At 37.8% G+C, this 25,963-nt stretch overlaps 1 protein-coding gene across 4 annotated transcripts in view; it reads left to right on the top strand.

The window, feature by feature from the left end:
- The window catches only part of LOC150090568 (E3 SUMO-protein ligase PIAS2-like), a 391,669-nt gene that overhangs the window by 52,586 nt on the left and 313,120 nt on the right, over positions 1 to 25,963 (top strand). For all 4 annotated transcript variants that reach the window (XM_090378789.1, XM_090378788.1, XM_090378787.1 and 1 more), the window contains one exon: positions 18,181 to 18,338. In XM_090378789.1, coding sequence (XP_090234915.1) covers positions 18,181 to 18,338 — 158 coding nt within the window. The remainder of the gene's footprint in view (positions 1 to 18,180; positions 18,339 to 25,963) is intronic.

Below are 25,963 nucleotides of genomic sequence, written 5' to 3'. Positions count from 1 at the left end.
TAAATAGTAGAAAAGCTAACATCAGTGGCAACAGAATAGCACAGTCCATTACATAGTGCATATAATAAACTAAAATATAATATATGCCAGTAGTATGGCAAACCAATAGAGCAAAAATGAATGTAACCAAATAAAATAACAGAAAAATAAGGGGGGGGGACAAAGAAGAAACATTTTTTCTGTTATTTTTGTTATTTTATTTGGTTAAGTTCATTTACACTCTAGTGGTTTACCATGCTACTGGCATATATTCTATTTTAATTTATATATATATATATATATATATATATATATACACGAGGGATATCAAAAAGTTCATACCCTTACCTAGAAATAATAGCCCTAGAAAGGTGAAACTTCACAGGAACTTTAATCCTTTTCTATGCACTTTCCATGTATAGTAACACGTTTCTCCATTTATGGGATTGTTTATGCCTCGATCATAGAAGTTTGCACTTTTTTGCTCGAAACTACGATTCCAAGTCATTGACGATTTCCTGATACTAATCAAAACGGTATTCATGCAATGGTTTCTTCATTTCTCGAAACAAGAAGCAGTCTGATGGTGCTAGGTCAGGTGGGTGCTGCAGTCGTTTGAATAGGGTGGGTGCTGCAGTAGTTTGAAGCATTACACAAATCCAACAGTTGGCAAGAACATTGCTTCTGCAATGGCATCAGCAATCTTGGAACCCATCGTGCAGAGACATTAGACATGTGTAGAGTCATGTAAAATGCTGTGTGCAGACCCATAACTAATTCCCACTGCATTTTCAATGAAATGAATTGTCACATGTCTGTCATGCAGCATCAGCTACTCAACCTTTGTAACTCTCTGTTGATGTTGATTGCCTTCCTTCTCTTGGCTCATTAAAAACACTTGTACGAATGCACTGGAACTCCTGTTTCCACTTTTTCAGTGTCATAGGATGGACAGTTCTGCCCATACACAGCTTTCATTTCTTTGTCAATTTCCTGAGCTTTCTTGCCCTGCAAATGCTGGAACTTGGGTACAAACTTGAGTACGGTTGACAAAATAGTGGCGATACTCCACTTTGTCAACTGTACCATCCTTCCTCAGATTCCGGGCTCCAACTCTGGTGTACGATCACCTATGGGAATGAAATTTTGCACGTTAGTTATTGAATATGTAGACAACTTACATATTAAAAACGGCATCTTCCTACTGATGTTTTATCTAGGTCAGGGTATGAACTTTTTGATACCACCTCGAGTATATATATGTGTGTATGTACAGGCAACCCTCGTATAACACAGTACTTCTACAACATGGTTTTGCTCTAACACGATTGATAAATTACGGCAATCCTTGCACAACACGGTACTTATAACATGGTTAGAGAATTTCGGTAAACCTCGCATAACAAGGTATTTTTGAGCTTTTGTATGGGGAACCCTACAATTATGTTGGATGATGTAATTTTTCAACGTTTCCACTCTTTTTGAATCCCCGCTTTGACTCTCTAGTCAAAAAAAAATTATTGAGAAAACCCTGTATTTTATTTTGTTGGGAAATTCCCTTGTTACGTTCCGTGATATTGAACTTGTGGAAAAATCTAGATTTCAAAGTTTCATTAATATTGGATAGCACACCAGGCCATTCAAAATATTTAAGTCATCCAACCGTTGAAGTTATGTTCCTACCGCCACAGTTTTATTGGGTTAGTACAACTTTTCATTCCGCCGTTAGATCAAGGCATTATATCCACCTTTAAAACTGATTCGCTGACCATGCTAGCCGGGTGGGTAAAGTGCCTGCCTGGCAACCCAAAGGTCGCGGGTTCGGATCCCCGCCTCGGGCTTGGATCAGAGTAGTAGTGCAAAAACCTTGGGAGGTGCATTATGGCCACATCAGAAAATCATTACAATGGATTTTGGAAAAATTTATTCAGAATCTATTGAAGTAATGGAGGCATGGAAACAATTTCTCAATTTGTGGAATCTATCAGAATCATAGCTTTATTGTTGAAAGAAGTAAAACTGTCTATATTAAATGCGTGTGGAAAAATGTATGGGCAAAGTCAGTTCATTCAGGAAATATGATTGAACGGGCAAAAAATGGAATCGATGCGATAGTATAACTTGCTACATTGGTAGAAGGGGAAAGTTTTGATGATATGACTACTGAAGCCCTCGTGGGTAGCACAGTTGATAGAATTGCCCTCCTCCTCACAATGGGTGGAAAAGACCAGAGTTCGAATCTCATCAACGAAGCGAGGTATTTTTATGGGTCTTTTTCACAACGTGACTGAGTTAGTCTGGCTCAGATGAGAGTAGCATGGTTTTTTTTCCAGCAAAACAGAAAATCTACCCCAGGACACACGCAATTTATAGGCAGTATACATAGAGTAACATGACCTTGGTTGCTGATGCTCCTAAAAAAATAAATAATTACTGAAGACGTTTAAGAATTACTGGTAGAAAAAGAGGCTGGTGAAGTGGATTTGGTGCAAATGGCATTGGAGGTAAAACCAAATGAATTCAGATGATGATAGTGCAGATGAAAATTCTAAACTTTCAAATTTTACACTAAACAGCATAGGGGAAAGGCATAAAGTTAGCTGAGCAATGAGAATTCTTGAATGAAAGAATGCAGATTCTTTCATTCAAGCCCAAAGTTCAAAAGGGAGCTTCAAAAATGCTTAGTTCCATACGCTGAAATTCACAAAGATTTATCAATTTACTGATTTTTTTAAAGAGAACAGAAGATACACAAAATCTAGAATGGTGCATTTTTGTAAGCTTTTGGAATGTAACCCCCCCTTGTACTTTTTCTTAGTCCCATAAAGCACAGTTTCGCACAATACACATTTTATAGGAACCTAATAACTGTGTTATACGAGGTGTGTGTGTGTGTGTGTGTGTGTGTGTGTGTGTGTGTGTGTGTGTGTGTGTGTGTGTGTGTGTGTGTGTGTTATTTCAGCAGTTTTTGTATAAGTGTATATATTTGAGGTTGTCACAGACATTCTCTCAGATATGCCAGACAAGCTGTTCTTGCTACCTGGGAGTCTAATATGCTGTTGGAACTGATATTCGGGTGACACTCAAGTCAAGTGGACCCAATTTCGGCGAAGTCCGGACGGTCTATGACAGCCAAATCCTCTGCTTGCACCTTCATGATGGCGGGACTGTTAGTAATCCTGGGTATAACCTTCATGCACAAGTACATGGTGGGTGACCACCCAGGTGTGAACCAACGTAAGCAGGGGTCGAGGTGTGGCGCCCACACCACATGGAGGAACGCCGCCCCTCTATGTTATCAGGCAGTACTAGGTGGTAGATGACTCTCATCAACCGGTGAAATACCACCACTTTGCTTATTGGAGGCTTCAAGTGGTGGAACCCATGTTTAGTCTCTAGAGCTAAGTTCCGGCCAACCCGTCCCTATCTCTATCATCATGCAGTATGATTGATGATTTTTAAGGTTATGATGAATGTTGTGGCGAGATCCAATATTCCTTACATTTCGAGGGTACAGCTCTAAAACGGTGTTTGCAGGCCGGCCGCTAGATAGTACACCAGACCAAACCTATTGGTAACTCTCTAGGAGGCTTCCGGATCAGCTAGTGTATAATCTTGCTACCTCTACTCTGCCAGATAGTGACTGGAGGGAGTCCGAGTAGTGTGTATGCGGGGAGCATTGTCGAGGCCACGTTATGTCAAGGATTTGGGTATATTCTTACCACATGTACGCCATATCCAAAAATTTCATTACTTCATACAGCATGTCCCACCCACTTTTTCTTACTATTGAATACAACATGAATTGTCAAAATAATAGAGCAAGCTTATCTGCGAAAAGATCTAAACCTCCCAAGGACTTCCTAATTCATTTCACAAATATACGTGGTCTCAATTCCAATCTCAACGATGTCCATTTCCACTTGCAGTCTTCCAAACCCCATGTACTTTTTCTGACTGAATCTCAGTTATCAGTTGATTCAAATACTGCTCATCTCAGATGTCCAAATTATTTGCTGTATGATTCCTTTGCCTAAAAGGTGGTACTTGTGCATATGTCCATTCTGATATTCCCTGTCAGAGACTTGGCAATTTGGAATCTCCTCTCTTTGATCTTCTCTGGCTTAAAATCTCTCTACCTCATTGTGTAAAATTCATCTGTTGTCTCTACTGTTCTCCGAACTCCACTAATCACTTGGAGCTCTTTGACTTCCTCTCTTTGCAACTTGACTTTCTCTAGTCCAACTTTCCTAACAGTGAGGTAATTTTCCTTGATGATTTTAACGTTCATAACTCCAGCTGGCTTCCGTTTTCTAGTCACACTGACCCAGCAGGTCGAGATGCTGAGGCTTTTGCAATTACTAATGACCTAGCACAGATTGTTCATTTACCTACAAGAATACCGGACAATCCTAATCATACAGCCAATACACTTGATCTTTTTTCTCACAAACAACCCTTCTAAGTACAAGGTTGAAGTGAGAGGTCCTTTAGGCACTTCAGATCACAACTTGGTGATTGTCTCTTCTCCAGTGGAACCTTTATCTCATGGCTATTCCCAACCTCGTATTGTTTGGCATTACAAGAATGCAAAATGGGATGACTTGCGAGACTTCTTTTCCTTGGTCTGATTACTGTTTCAAAACTTCTGATGTCAATGTTTGCTCAGATCATGTCAGTGAAATTATTCTTGCAGGAATGGAATCCTTTATCCCACACTCCACTTTAAAATCTCGTCCTTTATCTAAGCCTTGGTTTTCCAATAAATGTGCTAAGGCTGTCCAAGAGAAGAATGTTGCATATCGTAATTGGCTTGTTTCTAATTCTTCAGTTTCATTTTCTGCCTACACCAAAGCTTGCAATAATTGTAAAGCAGTTATTAATCAGTCCAAACTAGAGTTTGAACAGGCTAAGAGTAGAAAACTTGCTTCTTGCCCTAATCGTAGCCGAGCATTCTGGTCTCTTGCGAAAGCTATTGGCCGCAACTTTTGCCCATCTCTGCTTCCACCTCTGTCCAAACCAGATGGTTCTGTTGTCACTTCAGCCAAGGATAAAGCTGACCTGCTAGCATCCCATTTTTCTTCCACCTCATGTATTAATGATCTTGGTAAAACACCTCCCACCATTCCTAACACGCTCCATTCAATGCCTCCTGTGGTCTTCCGTCAAAAGGATATCAGAAGGATTTTGATGAATCTTGATGCTAAGAAAGCTCCAGGTCCTGATGGTATTTCTCCACTTGTTCTCAAAATCTGTGCTCCTGAACTTACTCCTATTCTTTGCCGCCTTTTTTCACTTTCTTATTCCAAAGGTGTTTTTCCTTCTGCTTGGAAATTTGCTCATATCCAGCCAGTTCCTAAAAAGGGTGACAAATCCCTTCCATCCAATTATCGTCCCATTGCAATTACTTCTACTCTTTCTAAAGTAATGGAGAAATCAATTAACCGCCAACTCTTAAACTACCTAGAAACCTTCCGTCTGATCAACGATCGCCAGTATGGATTCCGTCAGTGTCGATCCACTGGTGATATTCTGGCTTATGTTACCCATAAGCCAGAATATCACCAATTCCTTAAATGCCGATCTTCAGGTAATTCTCCAGTGGGGCAAAGTCAACTTAGTTGATTTCAACCCTTCTAAAACTCAATCTTGTCTTATATCTCGCAAAAAAGGATTCTTCTGCTCCTATGCTTATCTTTAGTGACACTCCGATTTCTAGGCAAAATGATATATCTCTTTTGGGGATTACCCTGACTTCTAATCTCTCTTGGCACAAGCACATTACAAATATTGCTTCCTCTGCATCTAAAAAACTTGGTTTTCTCTTTCGCTCTCGGCGTTACTTTTCTTCCAAACAGCTTCTCACTCTGTATAAATCGCAAATCCGCCCTGCCATGGAATATTGTTCCCACATCTGGGGTGGTGCCCCCAAAACCTCTCTCAGGCTTCTTGATTCCATTCAGAAGAGGGCAGTTAGGTTAATTAATGATTCATCTCTAACAGAGTCTCTCCACTCGCTTTCTCATAGATGCACTGTTTCTGCTGCATGCCTCTTCTACAGATACTTCCATGGGCACTGTTCTTCTGAATTGGCTTCTATAATTCCCGCTCTCTCTTTCAAAACAGTCCAAACATGTGCCGCCACCAGCCAACATCCATTTACTGTCCAACTTCAAACCCACAGAACCAACTTTTCATCTTCCTCATTTATTCATTCAACTGACGTTTTCTGGAACAACCTTCCTTCATACGTATTTCCTGAAAATTACAGTCTACAGAAGTTCAAGTCCAATATCAACAAATATCTTCTTTCGTCTTCTCAACCTCCAACCCAAGCACGGTACTAAGTACTATAGGTTCTAATACCTCTTGTGTTTGGGGTTCTCATAAAAAAAAAAAAAAAAAAAACTTACAAGCTCTATCTGTGCAGCCAGTTGCAAGATAGGCAAGCAGTTTAATGTAAATACAGAATTGTGCTTCTGGATTATCCGAGTACCAACTTTAAATTCTTCCATCATACACCGTTTATTTTCCTACAACTAAAATTTTCCATGCTCTGGGCTATTAGTGTAATGCAAGGGCAGGAGTGTTTTTTGCTATCCTAATTACTTTACTAATTTTGCCTCCTGTTAGCTAAACAGCTATATAATTGACTATTACCACAATATATAATGTACACAAAATATTAAAATATATCTAATTTTCTGATGTCCTCTTTCCAAAACGACAACTATCTTTCCACTATGCTTTTTTACTGCTTTGGATGTGATCCTTGTTAAGTTTCTGATTTGTAATTTTTCAATAGTTTTATAAACATTTTGAAATTTGTCCTCACTTGTGGCTGTGTACCAGTTATTCATAGTGAAATTCCTGAATGCATTTCAAACGCCGCACTTTTCTTGCTTGCATGCACCCATTTTTTTTTTTTTTTTGCAATTGAGCAGGTAAAATCCTTACATAAGACACCTCCCCTGATTTCAGAAGTTTATCATTAAATACTAGAAACTTTGGACTTCAGTTGAATTGATTACACTTTATAGAGACTAACCTGTATACTTTTACTAATATAATGTTTAAACATGTTGCACAGGTTATCTTGATTAAAATATTTGAAATTAACTAGCACCTAAGTCATTGCACCAGGGTGAACCTGTGTCACTACCTCTGAAAGGTTGTCGACCTCAGCTTTTTAGACACCATATCTGGTGTAACATGTTCTGATAATTGACTGTGGTTACAAATGAGAGAAATAAAGAGATCATTTTCTGAGAAACTGATTTAATAATTGTATGATACCTGATGTTTTAATTATATTTTCATATTTAACATTATGGATAAATTTTTAAGTGGTTATAAATTTAAGAAACATGAGTTTACAACAAAAAAAAATTTTGAATTTTGTTTGGCATTGGTAAAAAGTTGGTGGAAGTAACTACAAAAAAAAACTATTGGTGGCATTTTTTTTTTATTATTTTTTTCCCATTCCCACTTCATACTTTTTTTAAATTAAATTTTCAAGAATAGCTTCAATAAAAATAAAATGCATATCTGAACTAAATCTTGAGCGTGGCTAAACTGTAAGTTAAAATATGCAATGCTAAGTAAATCCCACCAAAGTCAATTAAAAAAAGCATTAATTTTGTGTTTTTATTGTTAGCTAGATAAAGTGGGAATTTTTTTCAGATATATGTAAGACTAGTTCAATGTTATGTTACTAAGAATTTAGAAATTTTGTTTTAACCTCAAAAGTTCATAATAAAAAGTGCAGTTAATAAAAATAAGTATTTTTTATTATATTTTATTTATTGTACTACTTTGACCTATTTGATTGTGGAACAGCATTTCTGTACTGTGGGGTATGCTCTGGAGTTTGGAAACACTTACCTGCATCTTTTCACTAATCATCATCATCAGCCATTTTCAATCCACTGCAGGATGAAGGCCTCTCCGGCAACTTTCCAGTTCCTTCTGTTTTGTGCAATGGCCATCCATTTACTACCCGCAAACTCATGAATTTCATCTGTCCATCTCTGTCTCGTCTTCCAGGTTTTCTTCTAGCTCCTCTTGGGTATGCCATTCTGTTATTTTCTTAGTCCATCTGTTATTATGTCTTCGAGCTATGTGTCCTGCCCAAGACCATTTTAGTTCTTTAGTTTTGATAAGAATGTCCTTTACTTGAGTTTGCTGCCTAATCCATGTATTTTTCTTATCTTACAGTCTGATTCCCAATATAATTCGTTCCATTCTTCACTGTGTCGTTCTCAGCTTCTCTTCCATTCTTTTGGTGAGTGCCCAAGTTTCACTTTCATAAGTCATGGTGGAGTACACAATGGTTTATTATTTTGTTTCAGACAAATTGGGATATTGCTCCTCAGTATGTGACCATATTTCCTGAATGCTATCCATCCAAAATTTATTCTTCTCTTGACTTCCAACCATTTATCATTATTACAAGGCGCCTCCGTAGCCAGGTGGGAAGGAGCAGCGGTGTATAGCACACGCTTCTTGATTAGACCGGGGTTCGAGCCCGTCACCACCAAATACGGAGGATGTGGAAAGGTCAGGGAATGACCACCGCATATCCCGGACCAATATGGCCTTAGTTGCTAATGCTCCTAAAAAAGAAACCAAAAAATCATTATTACTAATGACTTATCCCAGATAAGTATATGACTCCACCTTTTCAATTACTGCTCCTTCAATCATTATATCCCTTTCTGTGGCATACTTGTTCATTATTACTTTTGTTTTAGCCATATTCATCTTTAGTCCAAAATCCTTACTACCCCTGCATAACTGATTCAGGTTTTCCCCTAATTCTTTGGGATTGTGGCTTATGACCGCAATGTCATCTGCAAATCGTAAATGGTTTAGGTACTCTCCGTTCACATTGACTCCTTTCTGCGACCAGTCTAATCTTCTGAAAGTTTCCTCAAGGGCAGCTGTAAACAACTTCGGAGATATTGTGTCTCCTTGTTGAACTCCTTTCTCAATTTTAAATTTCCTACTGTCTTTGTCTAGTCTAATAAAGGAGGTAGCACTCTCATATATTTTCTTCAAAATCATAATAAATGGGATATCTATGCCTTGTCTTTCCAGTGCCCGAAACTTTACTTTATGCTGAATGGAATCAAATGACTTTTCATAATCCACAAATGCCCTTTCATAATCCACAAATGCCAGGCATAATGGCAAATTTTATATTCATTTGCTTTCTCCATTAGCTGTGATATTACGTGAAGGTGATCCATAGTTAAATTCTGTCTTAAAGCAGCTTGCTCTTTCGGTTGATTCTCATCAAGTATTCTTTCTAATCTGTTAGTAATGACCCTTGTGAACAATGGGATAACAAGCTCATTGATCTATAATTTCCAATCTCTGAGTTATCTCCTTTCTTATGCAGCAAAACTATGATTGCATTATTTCACTTCTTAGGCATTACGCCTTTTCTAATGCATTTTGTGAAACATCTTGCCAGTTTTTGTGCCATGTCTCTTCCTCCCAATTTTAACAACTACAGTAATTTCATCTTCCCCCGGGGCTTTTTGATTCTTCATTTTCTTCAATGCATGTTCTATCTCATCAGGAAGCATATTAGGTATGTTGTATGTGTTACTAATTTGAGATCCATCTTCCCCACTGCTGGCTTCATTCCCCTTTCAAGTGGACCCGATTTAGGACTTCGCCGAAATCGGGTCCACTTGAAATGAATGTCATCCGAATATCAGTTCCATCAGCGTTTTAGACTCCCAGGTAGCAAGTACAGCTTGTCTGGCCTATTTGAGAGAATGTCTGTGACAACCTCAAGGACCAAGGCTTTATACACCTCAATCATATCACCTTGCAGATGCCTAGTCTCCAGGCACTGCAGTTTTCAGAACTTAAGCCTTTCTTGGTAAGAGCAACCCTTTGTTGCACTCACCAGTCTCATTACCCTTCGCTGTACTCGTTCCAGCAGCTCTGCATATTTCCTAAAATGAGGCCTCCATACCTGTATGCAGTACTCAAGGTGTGGCTTTACCATTGTTTATACAAGGAGATAATCACCTCCTTATCCCTGCTAGAAAAATTCCTGTATATCATTGACAAGACCCCATGAGTTACTCTTGCAATCCATCTGCACTGCTCAGAAAACTTAATATATATGACTGCACAATTACCCCATCATCTTTTTCATTCTCCACTGCGTGGAGTGTAGTACCGCACAATTGCTACATTACTCTGTAGTTATTGCTACCCATATGCAGTACTTTGCATTTGTCAATGTTATGCAGTTGCCACTGCTCAGCCCAACCGCTCAACATTTCTAGATCCTGTTGCAGTAGTGTACTGTCATTAACAACCCTACCAACCTTTGTATTATCTGAAAACCTGGACATTAATCCTGATATATCTTCATCAATATCATTAATAAATACAAGAAACAAAATGGGTGAAACACGGAACCTGGGGATGCCACTAATAACAATAAGAAGAGCAATTTCGTTCACTATCATCAATATCATTGATAAATACAAGAAACAAAATAGGCCTAACATGGAGCCTGGGGAACCACTAGTAGCATTAGGAAGGGCAATATCCTTCACTGTGCAAGAGTATCAAGAGCTTTCCTAAAATCCAAGTACAGTAAACCCTCGCTAATCTTGATCGAAATATGAAAATTCTGTTCACATTTGAGTACTTTGAAAGACATACAGGATTTAGCAAGGCAGATGAGTAACTCTGACTGCATGTTGATTGAACGCACACAGAGAAAGAGACAGAACATACATTACATTGTCTTGTGTGTTGTTCAGTATCGTTGTTGACTCTGAGTCCAACGGATGTTATTGCTTCTATCGCTTCATTTGCTTACTTCTTTATACGTATATACATATGTACATAAGTTAACATTTTATATAATTATGGATTCTAAAGAATTAAAAAGTGAAATAAAAAGAAAACACTTTACTTTATCATTAACAAGCTCATAGCGATAGAACAACTTGAAAATGGTATTCCTGAAAAAAAAAAAAATGCTGAAGAATTTAGTATTGCACAACAGGCTGTGACAGATGTTGAAAAACAAAAAGAATCCATAAAGACATTTCCTTTAAAATTCAATGTGGGGAGTGATAAAAGCAGTGTATCAAATAGACAGACATTAAAAAAGCCAAAAGAAGAGTTGCTGTAAACAGCTGTATTTAAGTGGTATTCACAGCAACGATCAAGTGGCATTGGCGGGTGATGCCAGCACCACCTGATAAATGTATAAAGACAAAAGACAATACTTTTGTACATCTATTGATGGATAAATGTAATGTCTTTTTATACTTTTTAAATAAAGGCTCTACAGCAGTGGTTTTCATCCGGGGTGCTGCAGCAACATTCTTGGGGTGCCGTGTAATTTGGGTTTAAGTTATTATTATTTTTTAAATTTGTACATTTATTTCATTATAAGAATGTGTACGGTATTCATTGTACTGTATCTTTTTAATTTTGTGGTGATCTATAATCGATGTTTATTTAGTACCTCTATATAAAGAATAAAATTATTATATATGTATATATTAAAAGGTCGAAAATCACTGTGTTAAGTATTTCTTTTGGCCTAGGGGTGCCATGGAAAAATTACTGGGACACTAAGGGTGCCGTGAACCGAGAAAGTTTGGAAACCTCTGCTCTATAGTGATATTTTTTAAATTTATTTTTTATTAGCATTACCTATATCATTAAATTTTCCATTTATTTGTGTTTTAAGTTTTTTTTTTTTTTTTTTTTTTCTCTTTTAGGGCTATATTTTGCTTCACTAATCCAGATGACCTCTCCTATGAATTACTCCAGATTAGCGAGTGTTTACTGTATATGATATAAAAATTATTTTTTGCATCCAGTTCCTTTGTGACCACATCATAGTATCCAATCAAATTGGGAAGACAAGACATCCCCTTCACAAACCCATGCTGTGTCTGAACTATAACTGCAGTCTTGTCTAGATGATCCTGCAGTTCTTCTTTAACCAGTGACCATTATTTTCTCTGAAACAGAAGTTAAACTAACAAATGTATAATTACTTGTGTTACCTTTTGATCCCCCTTTGTGTATTGGTGATACATTTGCAAATCTCCAGTCAAGACCTTCCCCTGAGTCCAAGGATTCTCTCATAATCATGGCTAAGGATTTGCTTACTTCCTTTACTGTCTCCTTTAATATAACTGGATAGATCCCATCCACCCCAGGTACCTTATGTTTATCTTCAACAGTTTCTGCTCCACTTTGCTCTCAGTTATTACAAAATCATTTAGCTCACTGCAAGAGTTTAATACATCTCTGGCATTCCCCTCCCTGACTAACTCCTCATGTGTAAATGTAGATGCAAAATATTCATTCAGTTTGCTAGCTACCTGAGCAGAATCATCAACAGTTGAACCATTGTTATCAAGTGGACCAATCTGATTCATCCCCTTCCTTCTAGAGTTTACATAAGCAAAGAACTCTTTGTTGTTTTTCTTTGCATCCTTAGCCAAAGATTTCTTGTAATCTGCCTTTGTCTGCCTAAGGTCCTTTGTGACTTTATTACAGACCAGCTAAACCTTGAACAACATTTCTTAGTTGGTATAAAAATCCTAGTAGCTTCCAAGATTAATTCTTGGAATGCTTCCCATTTAGAATTTTCTGTTGGTAACATCATCAGTTGGTCTCACTGTATAGATTTAAAAACTGTGTGAGACCACTGTAGTAACCTCTATGAAAGCAAAAACCCTTCCATTTAACCCCAATGGTAGTTACATCTTTGAGTAAATCCCACATCAGTACACTGTGATCACTGCCACCTGCTGGTTCCTTTATCTGCAAATTCTTAATGCAATCATAATCACCGCTGATAATCAGATCAAACATATCATGATATCAAGAGCTGATGATCAGATCAAGAGGCAACCAGAGGGTTGCGTCTTGAACGTGCTGATGTAGAAAACAAATAGTCCACTAAATCCTCAAAAGTCTTGCTAGTGTGTGAGTGACCAAACTACAAGTTCTAATCTATATCTGGGAAGTTAAAATCCTTCTTTATAATTCAATCTGATTTACTGACTCACTATTTCTCTGTGTGGTTGTTTATTGTACTCATCAATCATTAGGCCTATAACACACTCCTACTCAATTTTGCTTTCCTAGTGCTTATGTTACACCAAACTGACTCGACATTGCACTGTCCACACATGTCAACTGGGTACATTTGCTTAGAATTTTTCTTAACTAACAGCATAACCTCTCCTCCCTTTCTATCCTGTCTATCCTTTCCCTACACATTGTACTCCTCAAATTACAATTCTGCATTCCTTATATCTGTGTGACACCATGTCTCTGATATCCCAACAGTATCTGCCTTTAATGTCTTGACCAGCACCTCAAGTTCACTAAATTTATTTACTGTACTCCTAGCATTGGCATACATGCAAGTATGCATGCACCTGTTCTAACTCATAGTTACCCTAACACAGCCCATGTGTTTAATTGTTCCATGATGACTCCCAATAGTCTTTGAAATCCCAAACACCTTGCTTTCAAGGTTGCTGCTCATTCCAATAGAAGCAGTGCAAGGATCACTTGCACCTCTGCCTGTGGCTATTGTTAATCTATTAGTCCATGAATCCCCCCCTCCCGCCCAATCGATGAGTTCTTCCACCCCACCTAACACTGCCGCGATAGCATCAGCAAGAGGGTCCTGAGCTGGACATCATCATTCTTCTCTTTCTTGGTGAATCCTTTTCTACTTCTGATATCTCTCTCAGGGTAACTCAAGAATTTTTTTTTTTTTTTTTTTGGCTGGTGCAGCATAAGCCTCAGGCTTCCTTGCACCATGTGGCTAATAATAATAATAATAATATTCTTGCACTCTTTCTATTAAGTGTATTCCATCCCTGTAGAAACAATCTCTGCTGTTAACAAGCACAGACCAGGCTGAAAAAAAGTCTATCCCAAGAATCTCTCCAGGGCTGAATTGATTGAACAAGGCTCTCAACATATACTCCCTCCTATCCTGTCTGGGCAGAATTGCAAACACTTTCAAATTTAAACCTAACTTGCTACTTTTTTTCAAAATTTTCCTGTACTTGTTAAGTAAGTCCACAGCTCTCCTACTCTTAATGTCATTAGTGCCACTGCGTACAACAATATCACTCTTTGTGCCTTTAAAGGATGATGTCTGCTCTACATCATCATCAACTTTTACCCCTGGCAGAATTCCGTGATCCTACATTTGCCATCTTCCTGACAATAGAGTCACCAACAATACTAGCTCTTGTGGGACTAGTGCATTCTGCCTTGACGATTGTCACTGTGTTGCTTGATGCACAAGAGTGAGCTCTGCCGTTGAGTTGGGCATTGAGAGCTTGATGGGCTCCCCATTTTAATTCCTTCGAGGGCATCTACCCTACTCTTCAAGCTCTCATAGATTCCCATCAGAATGTTAAGTTTGTGCCTGATTTCTTGACACTGCACCTAGCACCCACAAAGACATCCTCTTTGGCTAGATCATGTCCTATTCCAGAAAGTCTGCAAACATTTCACAAATTGCACATTTTTTTAGGCTGTGATGCATTGGAGAATTTCCTCGCTTCAGTTCGCCCTTGAGCCACAGCACTTCCGATACTTTGTGCACGTTGTTTTGCTGCTCTAGTTGGAGGCATGATTTCCATTTATATACAACTGAATTAATTAAAAATGAAAATTAATGAGGTTAATAAATTTAATTGATTCATTGACAGTAGTATTAATGGTTCCCTATTGGGCAAAAAGCAAGCTTGTACAGTAAGTTTATAGAAGTTTAACATTGACAAATACAAGGTACTGCATATGAGTAGCAGTAAACCTAGAATAGCATACCTGTAGTGTGTACCACACTGAAGGGGAGAGAGAGAGTGAGAGAGAGAGAGAGAGAGAGAGAGAGAGAGAGAGAGAGAGAGAGAGAGAGAGAGAGAGAGAGAGAGAGAGAGAGAGGCCAGGTGTATTTGTGCAGTCTGACAAAGTTCTCTGAACAGTGGATATATACTGCTGGGGCAGCTCATGGGATATTATTATTAGCCATATGGTACAAGGAAGCCTGAGGCTTATGCTGCACCAGCCAAAAAAAAAAAAAAAAAATTCCCGAGTTACCCTGAGAGAGAGAGAGAGAGAAGTAGAAAGGAATCACCAAGAAAGAGAAAGAATGGTGATATCCAGCTCAGGACCCTGGGTTTGCCAAGCCCATACCAGATGTGAGCCCCCAGAGTTATCTTTATATAATGCTATATACAAGAAGCAAGGAAATGAAAATCATTTAAGATACTTATTTCCGCAAGTTCGAATTCAATAAATGCAAATCCTCTATGAGTTTGAGTTTCATTTTCACAGCAGGAATAAGAAAGAGATTATCCTGTTGTACGAAGCAATGGTTAAGCTACTTCTTGAATACTGCATATTTCATTTCACGTTATACAGGTCTGGGAGCCTCAATTTAGGCAGGATGTGGATCTCCTAGAAATGGAGCAGAGAAGGGCAAGATTAGTGAGGGTATAAAAGGGTGCTATTACCAAGAAAGGTTTCAGTTTTGAAAATTGCAGTATCTGGAGATGAGACACCTCTGAGAAGATCCGACTGGGTTTCTAAGGCTTTGAAGGGATTGAATTTGCTAAAGCTGATGGTATACTTTCTCTGACAGTACGTATGAAGGGGCACAAGTACAAATTGAGAATGGCTGGTTGCAGAACAGTTGTGTGGAAACTTGCTTTCAGCTATTTAGTAGTTGACTGGTTGGAAAACAGTCTTCCATCTGGAGTTGAAGCTGGGAGTTTGAATGAATTTTAAGAGGAAGTAGACAAATTATTAGAGGGATTGGACAGGTGATGTGGAAAGTGTTTATTTACTTGTTGATGCTAAATAAGCTTGCTTTCTTGCATCAAATACCACTACCGATACTGACAATCACTGTCTTATTTTATTTTATTTTATTTATTTTTTCTTTTCTAGAAAAATTAGGCAGATGGACTGAGAAATGGCAATTGAAATTTAACATTGACAAATGCAAGGTACTGCATGTAGATTGCAGAGATCTAAGATTGAAGTACCAACCAAGTGGCACCACACTCAGGATAGTAGAGAATGAAAAAAGTGCTGGAGTAATTGTGCATTCACTTAATCTGTAGCCAAGTGGTCAGGAGCTGGAGCGCAGTAGCGCATGCTCTTTGAGTAGTCCGGGGTTCAAGTCCCTGACTGCTAAATACGGTTGATCTGCCAACCCGCACTGGACCTGCGTGGCAGATTGTGGTCCATTTCCCTCAGCATGAATTGTTGAGGAGGCTTCCATCCTGCAGTGGGTTGATAATGGCTGCAGTTTTTAAGAAATTCTCAGCAGTGCTTCCAGGATAGCTCATGGGATTTTATCAATTATATACAGGAATTTTGTGAGCAGGGATAAGGCAGTGATTATCCTCTTGTATAAAGCTGTGCTGTGTCCACATCTTTAGTACTACAGGTATGCGGTACCCAAGATGTAGCCACACACCACTGCCTTATACAACAGGATATTGTCATTTTAGGAAGGATGTGCATATGTTGGAATGGGTGTAGAGAAGAGCAGTAAGATTAGTATGGGGAACAAAAGGGTGCCCTTACCATTAAAGACTTTAGTTTGCAAATTTCAGAACTTGCAGACTAGGCATCTGGAAGGAGTTATGAGTGAGGTATTTAAAGCTTTAAGTGGATTGAGTAAGCTCTGGGATGGACTCCTTCCTCTTGCTGAGACTGCGCTCATTAGGGGGCATAAATTCAAATTGAGGAAGGATGGTTGCACAAAAATTTGTTTTCAGCCAATGGGTAGTTAATTGTTGGAACAAACTTCCATCCGACGTTGTAGAATTGGGTAGTTTGAATGAATTCAAGGAAGAATTAAGACAAACTATTGGGGGAGATGGACAGGTGATGTGGGAAGTATGTGCCCTTCCCATTTCTTTGGCCGCTACTAATACTATTAATCCAAGAGGAAATAAACACAGTTGAAATCCATTTTGATTTTTGGTTTTATTATTGCATTTGCATGCTCTCCTGACATTTTCATCTTCCTCCAATCTATTATTATTCATCTGCTTTCCTTTCTGGTATAGTAATCAGTTTCTTGTGCATGTTCAACATGTCATTAATGACTAGCATTATTATGCTAATAGTACACTTATGTTTATAATACTCAAGATACATTTAGTTTAATTATAAAATCGTTTCAGAATTTTTCATTATTTTTAGTAGTATGTATGAAATGTTGAAGTTGACAAAAAAAAAATAAATAAATAAAGCATATTACATTGTGCAGATTTTCAACTTACATGTAAACCAATATGAAAAATAACCCCCAAAGAGAGAGTCTGCTTATAATGTTTTCCCACTTATAGTTTCGTTTGGGTTAGTACCTTTGAAAGTGCTATAATGGTAGTTTATTATATATAATAAAATATAATAATTTATGTTGTATAGTAGACTGCTGATTTTCTGTGGTAATTGAGGAAAAGCTGTAGCCCAGATAATTGAAAAACATGAGTAAACCAAATTATATATTATTAGGATTGTCGTAAGTATATATATTATGTAAACAGAAAATGATTCTATATCATTGAAAAAAAATGAACATAGTCATATTCAAAATCATGTTAAAAACAAGTTAGCATTTTTAAGGAAGCCCTTTTGTTAGGAAGTTTTTGCACCTGAATTAACAGTTCCCTTTAATCATCATATCAGAGGAAACATTTATGAAAATTTTGCCTTCTGTTAAATTCGGTAAACTGCTAAGTTCTGTCTGTTGATGATACTTATAAAGAAGACTATTATTCTTCATAAATTACATTGCTCCTCTTCCATGAATCAGAACTGTACTACCATTTTGTCATTATAATTGGTTACACTAGGCTACTTGGTACATAAATGAAATGCTATATGATTTTTACCTGTATCTGTAACAAACACCCAATATGAAAATTTCAAATTAAAATTTCAGTGATTTTTTAGAGAAATGTAATTATCAGCCAATATAAGGTGTAAAAATATTTTTCCTTTTTCTTCCTCAATGTGCCATTTTACTTAATAAATTTTTACTTCCTTTGCCCCTGAGAAAGAATAACTCTTTCATTAAGTTTGGGGAAAAAAGAAGTGACATTAATATCAGCCATGAAAATATTACTCATTTTTATTTTCCAGAATATGATCCTAAATTTTAGGGTCTCTGAATTGCAAGTTTTACTTGGTTACGCTGGAAGAAACAAGTCAGGAAAGAAACAGGATCTGCAGTCTCGTGCTCTAGAACTTTTAAAACTTAGATCAGCACCAATTCAGATGAAAATTAAAGAATTGCATAAGTAAGAGAAATAGTCCATTAATGTTTATTATTTAAACTTTAGGAAACAGTTTGCTTTTCATTAAATTCATTTTTAAATTTTTGTACTATTCTTATGGTTGAGTTCTTTTGCAAGTCATCTGAAAAGTTGCAAGGTTAGAGAAATCTTAGAATTCTTAAACTTTGCCATGTATTTTATTTGTAATATTAAAAACAATGGCTTGTATGGAAACTTCGTATGATTAGTGCTATATGAGATAAACATTGTTTGTCAGTACAGGAAATGCTTTTATTATTTATCTTCTAATACAAACTTTGGTGTTAAGCCTGAAATAAGAAAAGGATATAAGTACAATTTTATGTTAATGTGTGACCTAGGTTTATGCATAGAGCTTTTTCAATACTTCAGTTAAAAATTTGAGAAGACCTGGTTTTGATGAAAGAATTGCATAAATAAGAACTTTATTCCTTTCCCTCTCCATTCTTGTATTCACTCGGTTAAGCAGGAAGTCATTTATAATTTTGTACTCTGTTGTATAATTACTAATTTATATGCAGTTTACATTTTGGTTAGTTCTGATTGAAACTTTTACATTTTAAAATTAGAGTTAACAGAGTTTCAAATTAGATTTATTATTACTTCACAAATGTCTGTTACGTGAAGTGGAGAAATGGAAGCAGGCAATTACTCTAACAGGAATTCTCCTTTGAGACTCAATTTGTAGGGAGGGAGGAATAGTTCTGCCCTCTTAAGATGTTTTCCTTTATAAAAAAGTTATTTACTCCATTAAAAACATTGAGTGGCTCACTGTATGTAATGACATTATTATATGTAGTGTGGCAGTTTCTAGTCCAGTGCCGTTACAGTTATGTTCGATGAGTTTGAAAATAAATGCAATTGGTATATTTTAGTTCAAACTTCTTCCAACAAATGATGGTACAGAGATTGTCCAGTAGGCTGGTAGGTTGGACATAAGAGCAAGTTTTGTTAGTAGCGTCAATGTTTCGTCATGATTTTGCACTGGAGTAATAAAGGAATATCCAATTTTGCTTACTGGAAAAATCTGCAGCAGAAAGGTATAAAATGCTAAAAATTGTTTATGGTGATAAAAAATTAAGTTGCACTAGTATGTTTGAATGGTATAAGCAGTTCAAAGATGGAATTGAGGACATTTGTGATGACCCAAGAAGTGGATGCCCATCAACCTTTCAAAATGAAGACAGAGTTGTAATAGTTCGGGTAATTGTGGCAAGAGATTGTCTTTTGATCCATCAGAATGATGGCTGATGAGTTCGATTTGAATAAGGAGACTATTTGTCAAATTATACATGAAGATTTAGGGAAAAGGAAGGTTTGGGAAAAATTTGTGTCATACAGCCTCACAGATGAGCAGAAGCAACAAAGTTTGTAATCATGCAAAGACTTAATTCGGATCAAGACAATCCTAATTTCTTCAACTGTATTGTCACCGGAAACTGTTTTTCATACAGATGCTTCAAAGACTATTGAAGCACATTTCTGGTGTGAGGCCACAATGTTGAAAGAAAGGTAGCTGGTTCTTGTTGCACGACAGAGCCCTTGCTCATTCAGCAATTGTTGTGAAGACATTTCTCACAAAATGTCATTGTACAGATCAACCAACCACCCATTCTCCCGATCTAGCACCAGCTGACTTCTTCCTGTGTCCTAAAGTAAAAGCTTTCCTCGAAGGAAAGAAATTTAAAGATGTTGAGGACATAAAGAAAAATGTAACTCTGAACTGAATATCATCTCTTTGGATGCTTTCACTGACTCCTTTCAGAAACTTTTAGAACAGTGTAATCAGTGGATTCAATCAGGTGGTGATTGCTTTGAATAAAAATAACTATTTTTGAGCACCATCACTTTATGTTCTTTTTATTGGACCAGTCCATGAACTTTATTGCCATATTTAACTAAATATGGCAATGAAGAACTAAATATTTTTCTAAATAAAAACTAAATATTGTATATTTAACTATAATTTAAATGATTTAGCCTCTTACTGTTTTTATTTTGTAATTGTCAAAGCATGAAGCATGGTATTTGTAAGCACTAAATGAATTTGTTAAAAAGTTAGTTTTTGTAGATCTAGAATGCAGTTTGTAAAGGTATGTTGTTTCACAATTTCATTTTAGGTGTCATTAGCATTAGTAGAGGCATGTGATGCAAGAAAGCAAGCTTATTCAGCATCAGCCAAAAAAAAAACAAAAAAAAACAAAAACACAACCACTACTCCCATTTCACCCCTCCGTTCGTTCGAAATACCTGTCCAGCTGAGACTTAAATTTGTTTAGGCTATCAACTTCAAAAACAAGTGATGGAAGTCTATTCCACAAACGAACTGCCCGCTGGCTAAAGGCAAATTTCCGCACATCTATCCGACATCCATCCTTCCTCAATTTGAATTTATGCCCTCTCAGGTGATTATTCTGAGCAAGAGGAAGAATCCCATCGGCATTGAGCATGCTCAAGCCATTCAAAGCCTTATACACCTCTATCAGATCACCTCGCCGATGCCTAGTCTCCAGACTCTGTAATTTGCAAAACTTAAGCCTTTCTTCGTAAGAGCAACCCTTTGTTCCATTCACTAATCTTGTTGCCTTTCTCTGTACTCGTTCCAGCAGCTCTACATCCTTCTTGAAATGAGGCCACCAGACCTGTATACAGTACTCAAGGTGTGGCCTGACCAATGCCTTATACAAGGGAATAATCACATCCCTATTCCTGCTAGAAAAATTCATGTATATCATTGACAAGACACCATGAGCTACTCTTGCAGCTCGTCTGCACTGTTCAGAGAACTTCTTCTGTAGCAAAGTTGTGAAGAGCAGATAAATGTTCAGGGGTTAGGAGTAACTGGTCTAATTGATTTTCAGATATTGGGATGGTGTTCACTAAATCTTATCTCATAACTTTGTACAGAATACAGTCAAAAAGGTGCCCCTCTGTGGCTCTGCAATAGCATAGGTCAGTCGTGCAGAGGTCTAGTTGGTGGTTTTTCATTAAGAGAGCCATGTCCTGTAACCCTGAAGGACGTCTCCATGGTGAAGGGAAAGCTAGGATTGGACAGACTTAAGAGGATGTAAAGGTGATGTCAGGAAGCAATCATCTGGTAACCATCCCAACCTGGTACGTATTCCAGCGGGTCTACCAGATGTTCACCAACTCATTGTAGCAACTGGCTTTCTCAGCTTTTGGGCCGGTTTCAAGATCAAGCTCGATATCAAGGGACTTAGTGGGGGATGTTTTTAATTCTAAATACTAGTACTCTGTAGGCAGCATACAGATCCAGAGGAAGAGTTCCAGCTTTGACCTGGATAGCTGCTGTAGATACTGTTCTCCAAACTCTAAGGGTTGCCAGTAGCATTGTATATTGGATGGAACTCAATCTGTCTCATCTTGATCAAGCCAACTTGGTGAAACTAGGTTCCAGCTGCATATGTGATGATCAGCAGGAAGGTTTTATTAGCATTAGCAGAGGCATAAGATGCAAGGAAGTAAGCTTATGCAGCATCAGCCAAAAAAAAAAAAATAAATAAATAAACCTCCCATTTCACCCCACCACTTGTTCCAAATGCCTGTCCAGTTCAGCCTAATATTTATTTGGGCTATCAACTTCCACAACAAAAGATGGAAGTCTGTTCCACCAGTCAACTACCCACTGGCTAAAGGCAAATTTCTGCACATCTATTCTACAACTGTCTTTCCACAATTTGATTGAGCAAGAGTGAGAATCCCATCAGCATTCAGCTCACTCAACCCATTCAAGTCCTATACACCTCCAACAGATCACCTTGCATGTGCCTGCTCTCCGGTTGCTGCAATTTGCAGAACTTAAGGCTGAACAAGTAATTATAGACCTGTGAGTTTAACTTCTGTTCCAGGAAAATTAATGGAGGCACTGGTTAAATAAGCACTGCAGGATCATCTAGACAAGACTTCAGTTATGGCTCGGACACAGCATGGTTTTGTTAAGGGAAAGTCTTGCCTGACCAATTTGATTGGATACTATGATGCAGTCACAAAAGAACTGGATGCAGGGAATAACTTTGATATTATATATTTGGATCTTAGAAAGGCTTTTGATACTGTTGCACATGGAAGACTGCTGCACAAATTGGAGCAGTGTGGCATTGGAGGCAAATTGCTGCTATGGATAAAGGGATGGCTGAGGGGGAGAAGACAGAGTGGTGATCAATGGACACTGCTCATCGTGGACTAATGTTATTTGTGGAGTCCCTCAGGGTTCAGTGTTGGGTCCATTATTGTTTTCTGTATTTATAAATGATATTAATGATGGTATATCAAGCTTAATGTCCAAGTTTGCAGATGATACAAAGGTTGGCAGGGTTCTTAAGGACACTGCTGACGCTATGCTGCTGCAACAGGATCTGGAAAGGTTGAGCAGATGGGCTGAGAGGTGGCAAATGACGTTTAACATTGACAAATGTAAAGTACTACATATGGGAAACAGTAACCCCAGAGTAACGTATCAACTCTGTGGTACTACACTAACAGTGGTAGTGAATGAAAAGGACCTGGGGGTAATTGTGCAGGCAGATATGAAGTTCTCTGAGCAGTGCAGACGGGCTGCAAGAGTAGCTCATGGTGTCTTGTCAATGATATACAGGAATTTTTCTAGCAGGGATAAGGAGGTGATTATTCCCTTGTATAAGGCAATGGTCAGGCTACACCTTGAGTACTGTATACAGGTCTGGAGGCCTCATTTCAAGAAGGATGTAGAGCTGCTGGAACGAGTACAGAGAAGGGCAACAAGATTAGTGAATGGAACAAAGGGTTGCTCTTACGAAGAAAGGCTTAAGTTTTGCAAATTACAGTGTCTGGAGACTAGGTACCGGCAAGATGATCTGATAGAGGTGTATAAAGCCTTGAATGGTTTGAGCATGCTCAATGTTGATGGGATACTGCCTCTTGCTCAGAATAATCACCTGAGAGGGCATAAATTCAAATTGAGGAAAGACAGATGTAGGATAGATGTGCGGAAATTTGCCTTTAGTCAGCGGGTAGTTGGTTGGTGGAACAGACTTCCATCCCTTATTGTGGAAGTTGGTAGACTAAATAAATTTAAGGCTCAGCTGGACAGGTATTTCGAACGAACGGAGGGGTGAAATGGGAGTGGTTGTTTTTTTTTTTTTCTTTTTCGGCTGATGCTGCATACACTTGCTTTCTTGCATCATATGCCTCTGCTAATGCTAAAATTATTTTTTGCATAGAGTTCCTTTGTGACCATATCATAGTACAGTCTGTCCTCGTATAGCACGATAGTTGTGTTCCTAGAAACCCTCGTGCAATGCAAAATCGTGCAATATAAACAACAGGCCCTATGGGAAAAGTGGGGTTAGGTGCCGACCACCCAAGATTGAACACACATTTGGAACCAAAACATTACCAAACACAATAAATAATCGGGTAATTTTAATCGTTATAAAATACTTACGTATTTTATAACGATTAAAATACGTAATAAAAAATAATATATATTTTTTATTATAATATAATAAATAATAAAAAATATTTTTTTATTATTTATTATATTATAATAAAGTATTTTTAGTATTTTTTAATACTAAAAAGTAGTATTTATTCGTAAAAAATTTATTATATTAAATAAAATAGTCGTAATAAAATTATAATACGTAAGTCGTAATAAAATGCTTACGTATTTTATTACGACTATTATGTAATAAAATATTGCTAATGCTTTTGCTTCTATCGTAAGCAAACTTGTTTTTTGTTTGATTTTCTATCCAAACAGATAGAAAATCGAAAAACAGATAGAAAAGACAGCCGTTCCATCTCTTCCAATTCTTGTGTCTTAATCTAATGGATTTTAATTATACTTTGAGTTGTTCCCGCTATGAAAGTTGTTTTTATTTTCTCTGCATTCTTTGTAATTCTCGGCGTTGCCTCATTTAGGTCTGTAGCACGTGCAATACCACATGGTCTTTCATTTCGCTCAAAGCGTTTCACAATTTCATATTTTTTCTCTATCGACAGAGGCGGACTGGCCATAAACCTTATCCAGGAAATCCCGGTGGGCCGGAGGCCGGTGTGATTTTGGCCATAAACCGTAGTATGAAGCCACTATAAATTTTCCCGGGTAAGAATTTTTGACCCAGTCCGCCTCTGTTTATCGATATTGTTTTCTTTTTCTCTCTGAATCTGCAGTGTCTTCGCCAGGACGCTTCCTTTTCACACCTTTTAAGTATTTTACTCATTTTTAAAGCACAATTACAAAACGAGGAGGCACGCTTAATACACATAAACAAAGCTGCGCGCGTGTAGCAACTGAATAAACAACACCGTAAAGGCCGAGATACACTATTAACACCTCACATTTTACTAAAGCACATTTCTAGTGGTTACTACCATAAAACAATGAAAACAATTTCCAGTTGCATTTCTGCTAGTGGAATCTGTTATAAACTGGTCGTAAACTTGATCTAATTGCAATTGCAAATTATCGATAGCTGGAATTGTCTGGGTTTTTACGTTATTATGGTGAAATGTGTTTCCCCTTCACTGATATAAAACACATAAATACATTTTCAGAATCTTCTTCATTCCTATCGTGTTGCGTTCGACTGCCATTTCTTGTAAACACAAAGGCGAATCGTGCATAAGCGAATTCGGTTCGTGTTATATAAGATAACGTTCCCCTATTTATAAATCGTGTATGATCGAATTCGTGTAATGTAAACACGTGTTATACGAGGACCGACTGTATCCAATCAAATTGGTCAGACAAGACCTCCCTTTAACAAACCCATGCTGTGTCTTATCTGGTTCCGCAGTCTTGTCTAGATGATCCTCCAATGCTTCTTTAACCAATGACTCCATTATTTTCTCTGGAACACAAGTTAAACTAACAGGTCTATTGTTACTCATATCACATTTTGAACCCCCTTTGTGAATTGGTGATACATTTGCTGATGTATCAAAAATGGTGATACATTTGACCAGATCACCCTGATTATAGTAGAGACAGTGTCCTCTTGGAAAGGCACTAGCCATTCCTGGAGATAAGAATGATGGTGCCGGATAGCTTCTTGACTTTAGATCTGAGATGGATTAGGTGTGTCAGGAAGCTCAGTTTGTGGTCAATAAACACTCTGAGAATGGTAACTGCAGTAAGTATGGGTAGCCAGATTCCAGTGATTTTAACCTGTGGTGGATGTCTGAGGTCTAGCTTGGGCTTAAAGAGCATCATTTTGGTTTTACTTGAGTTAATGCGGAGTTTTTTTCAAGGTTGCCCAAGGAGGAGAGATCGGACAGGACCAGATTGGCGTTGTGTTCAGGGGTACTCCTAGGTTTTCCAGTCACAACAATCATAAGTTCATCAGCAAAGGCTACAACTTGGGTGTTCTCAGAGAAGCAGGAGAGTCAATCCTGTAGAACCATATTCCACACCACAGGCCCCAAAACTAACACCTGGGGGCATGAGGACATGTTGATACTTAGATTTTAGGATAACAGTTCTTTCAGAGAAGTAGCTAAAGAAAAGTTTATATAGTTGCTGGGAACAGAAGGCAGACCGGAGGAGCTCCAAGGTGCTGTCCCACCAGAGTGTCGAATGCTCCCTCAAAATCAATAAAAATTGCTAA

This window comes from Mastigoproctus giganteus, chromosome 1 (genome assembly GCF_048544385.1).
Source record: "Mastigoproctus giganteus isolate SK-2022 chromosome 1, ASM4854438v1, whole genome shotgun sequence".
NCBI lineage: Eukaryota > Metazoa > Arthropoda > Arachnida > Uropygi > Thelyphonidae > Mastigoproctus > Mastigoproctus giganteus.
The sequence above is the reverse complement of the archived record's forward strand: the minus strand, read 5'-3'. Positions and strand labels throughout refer to the sequence as shown.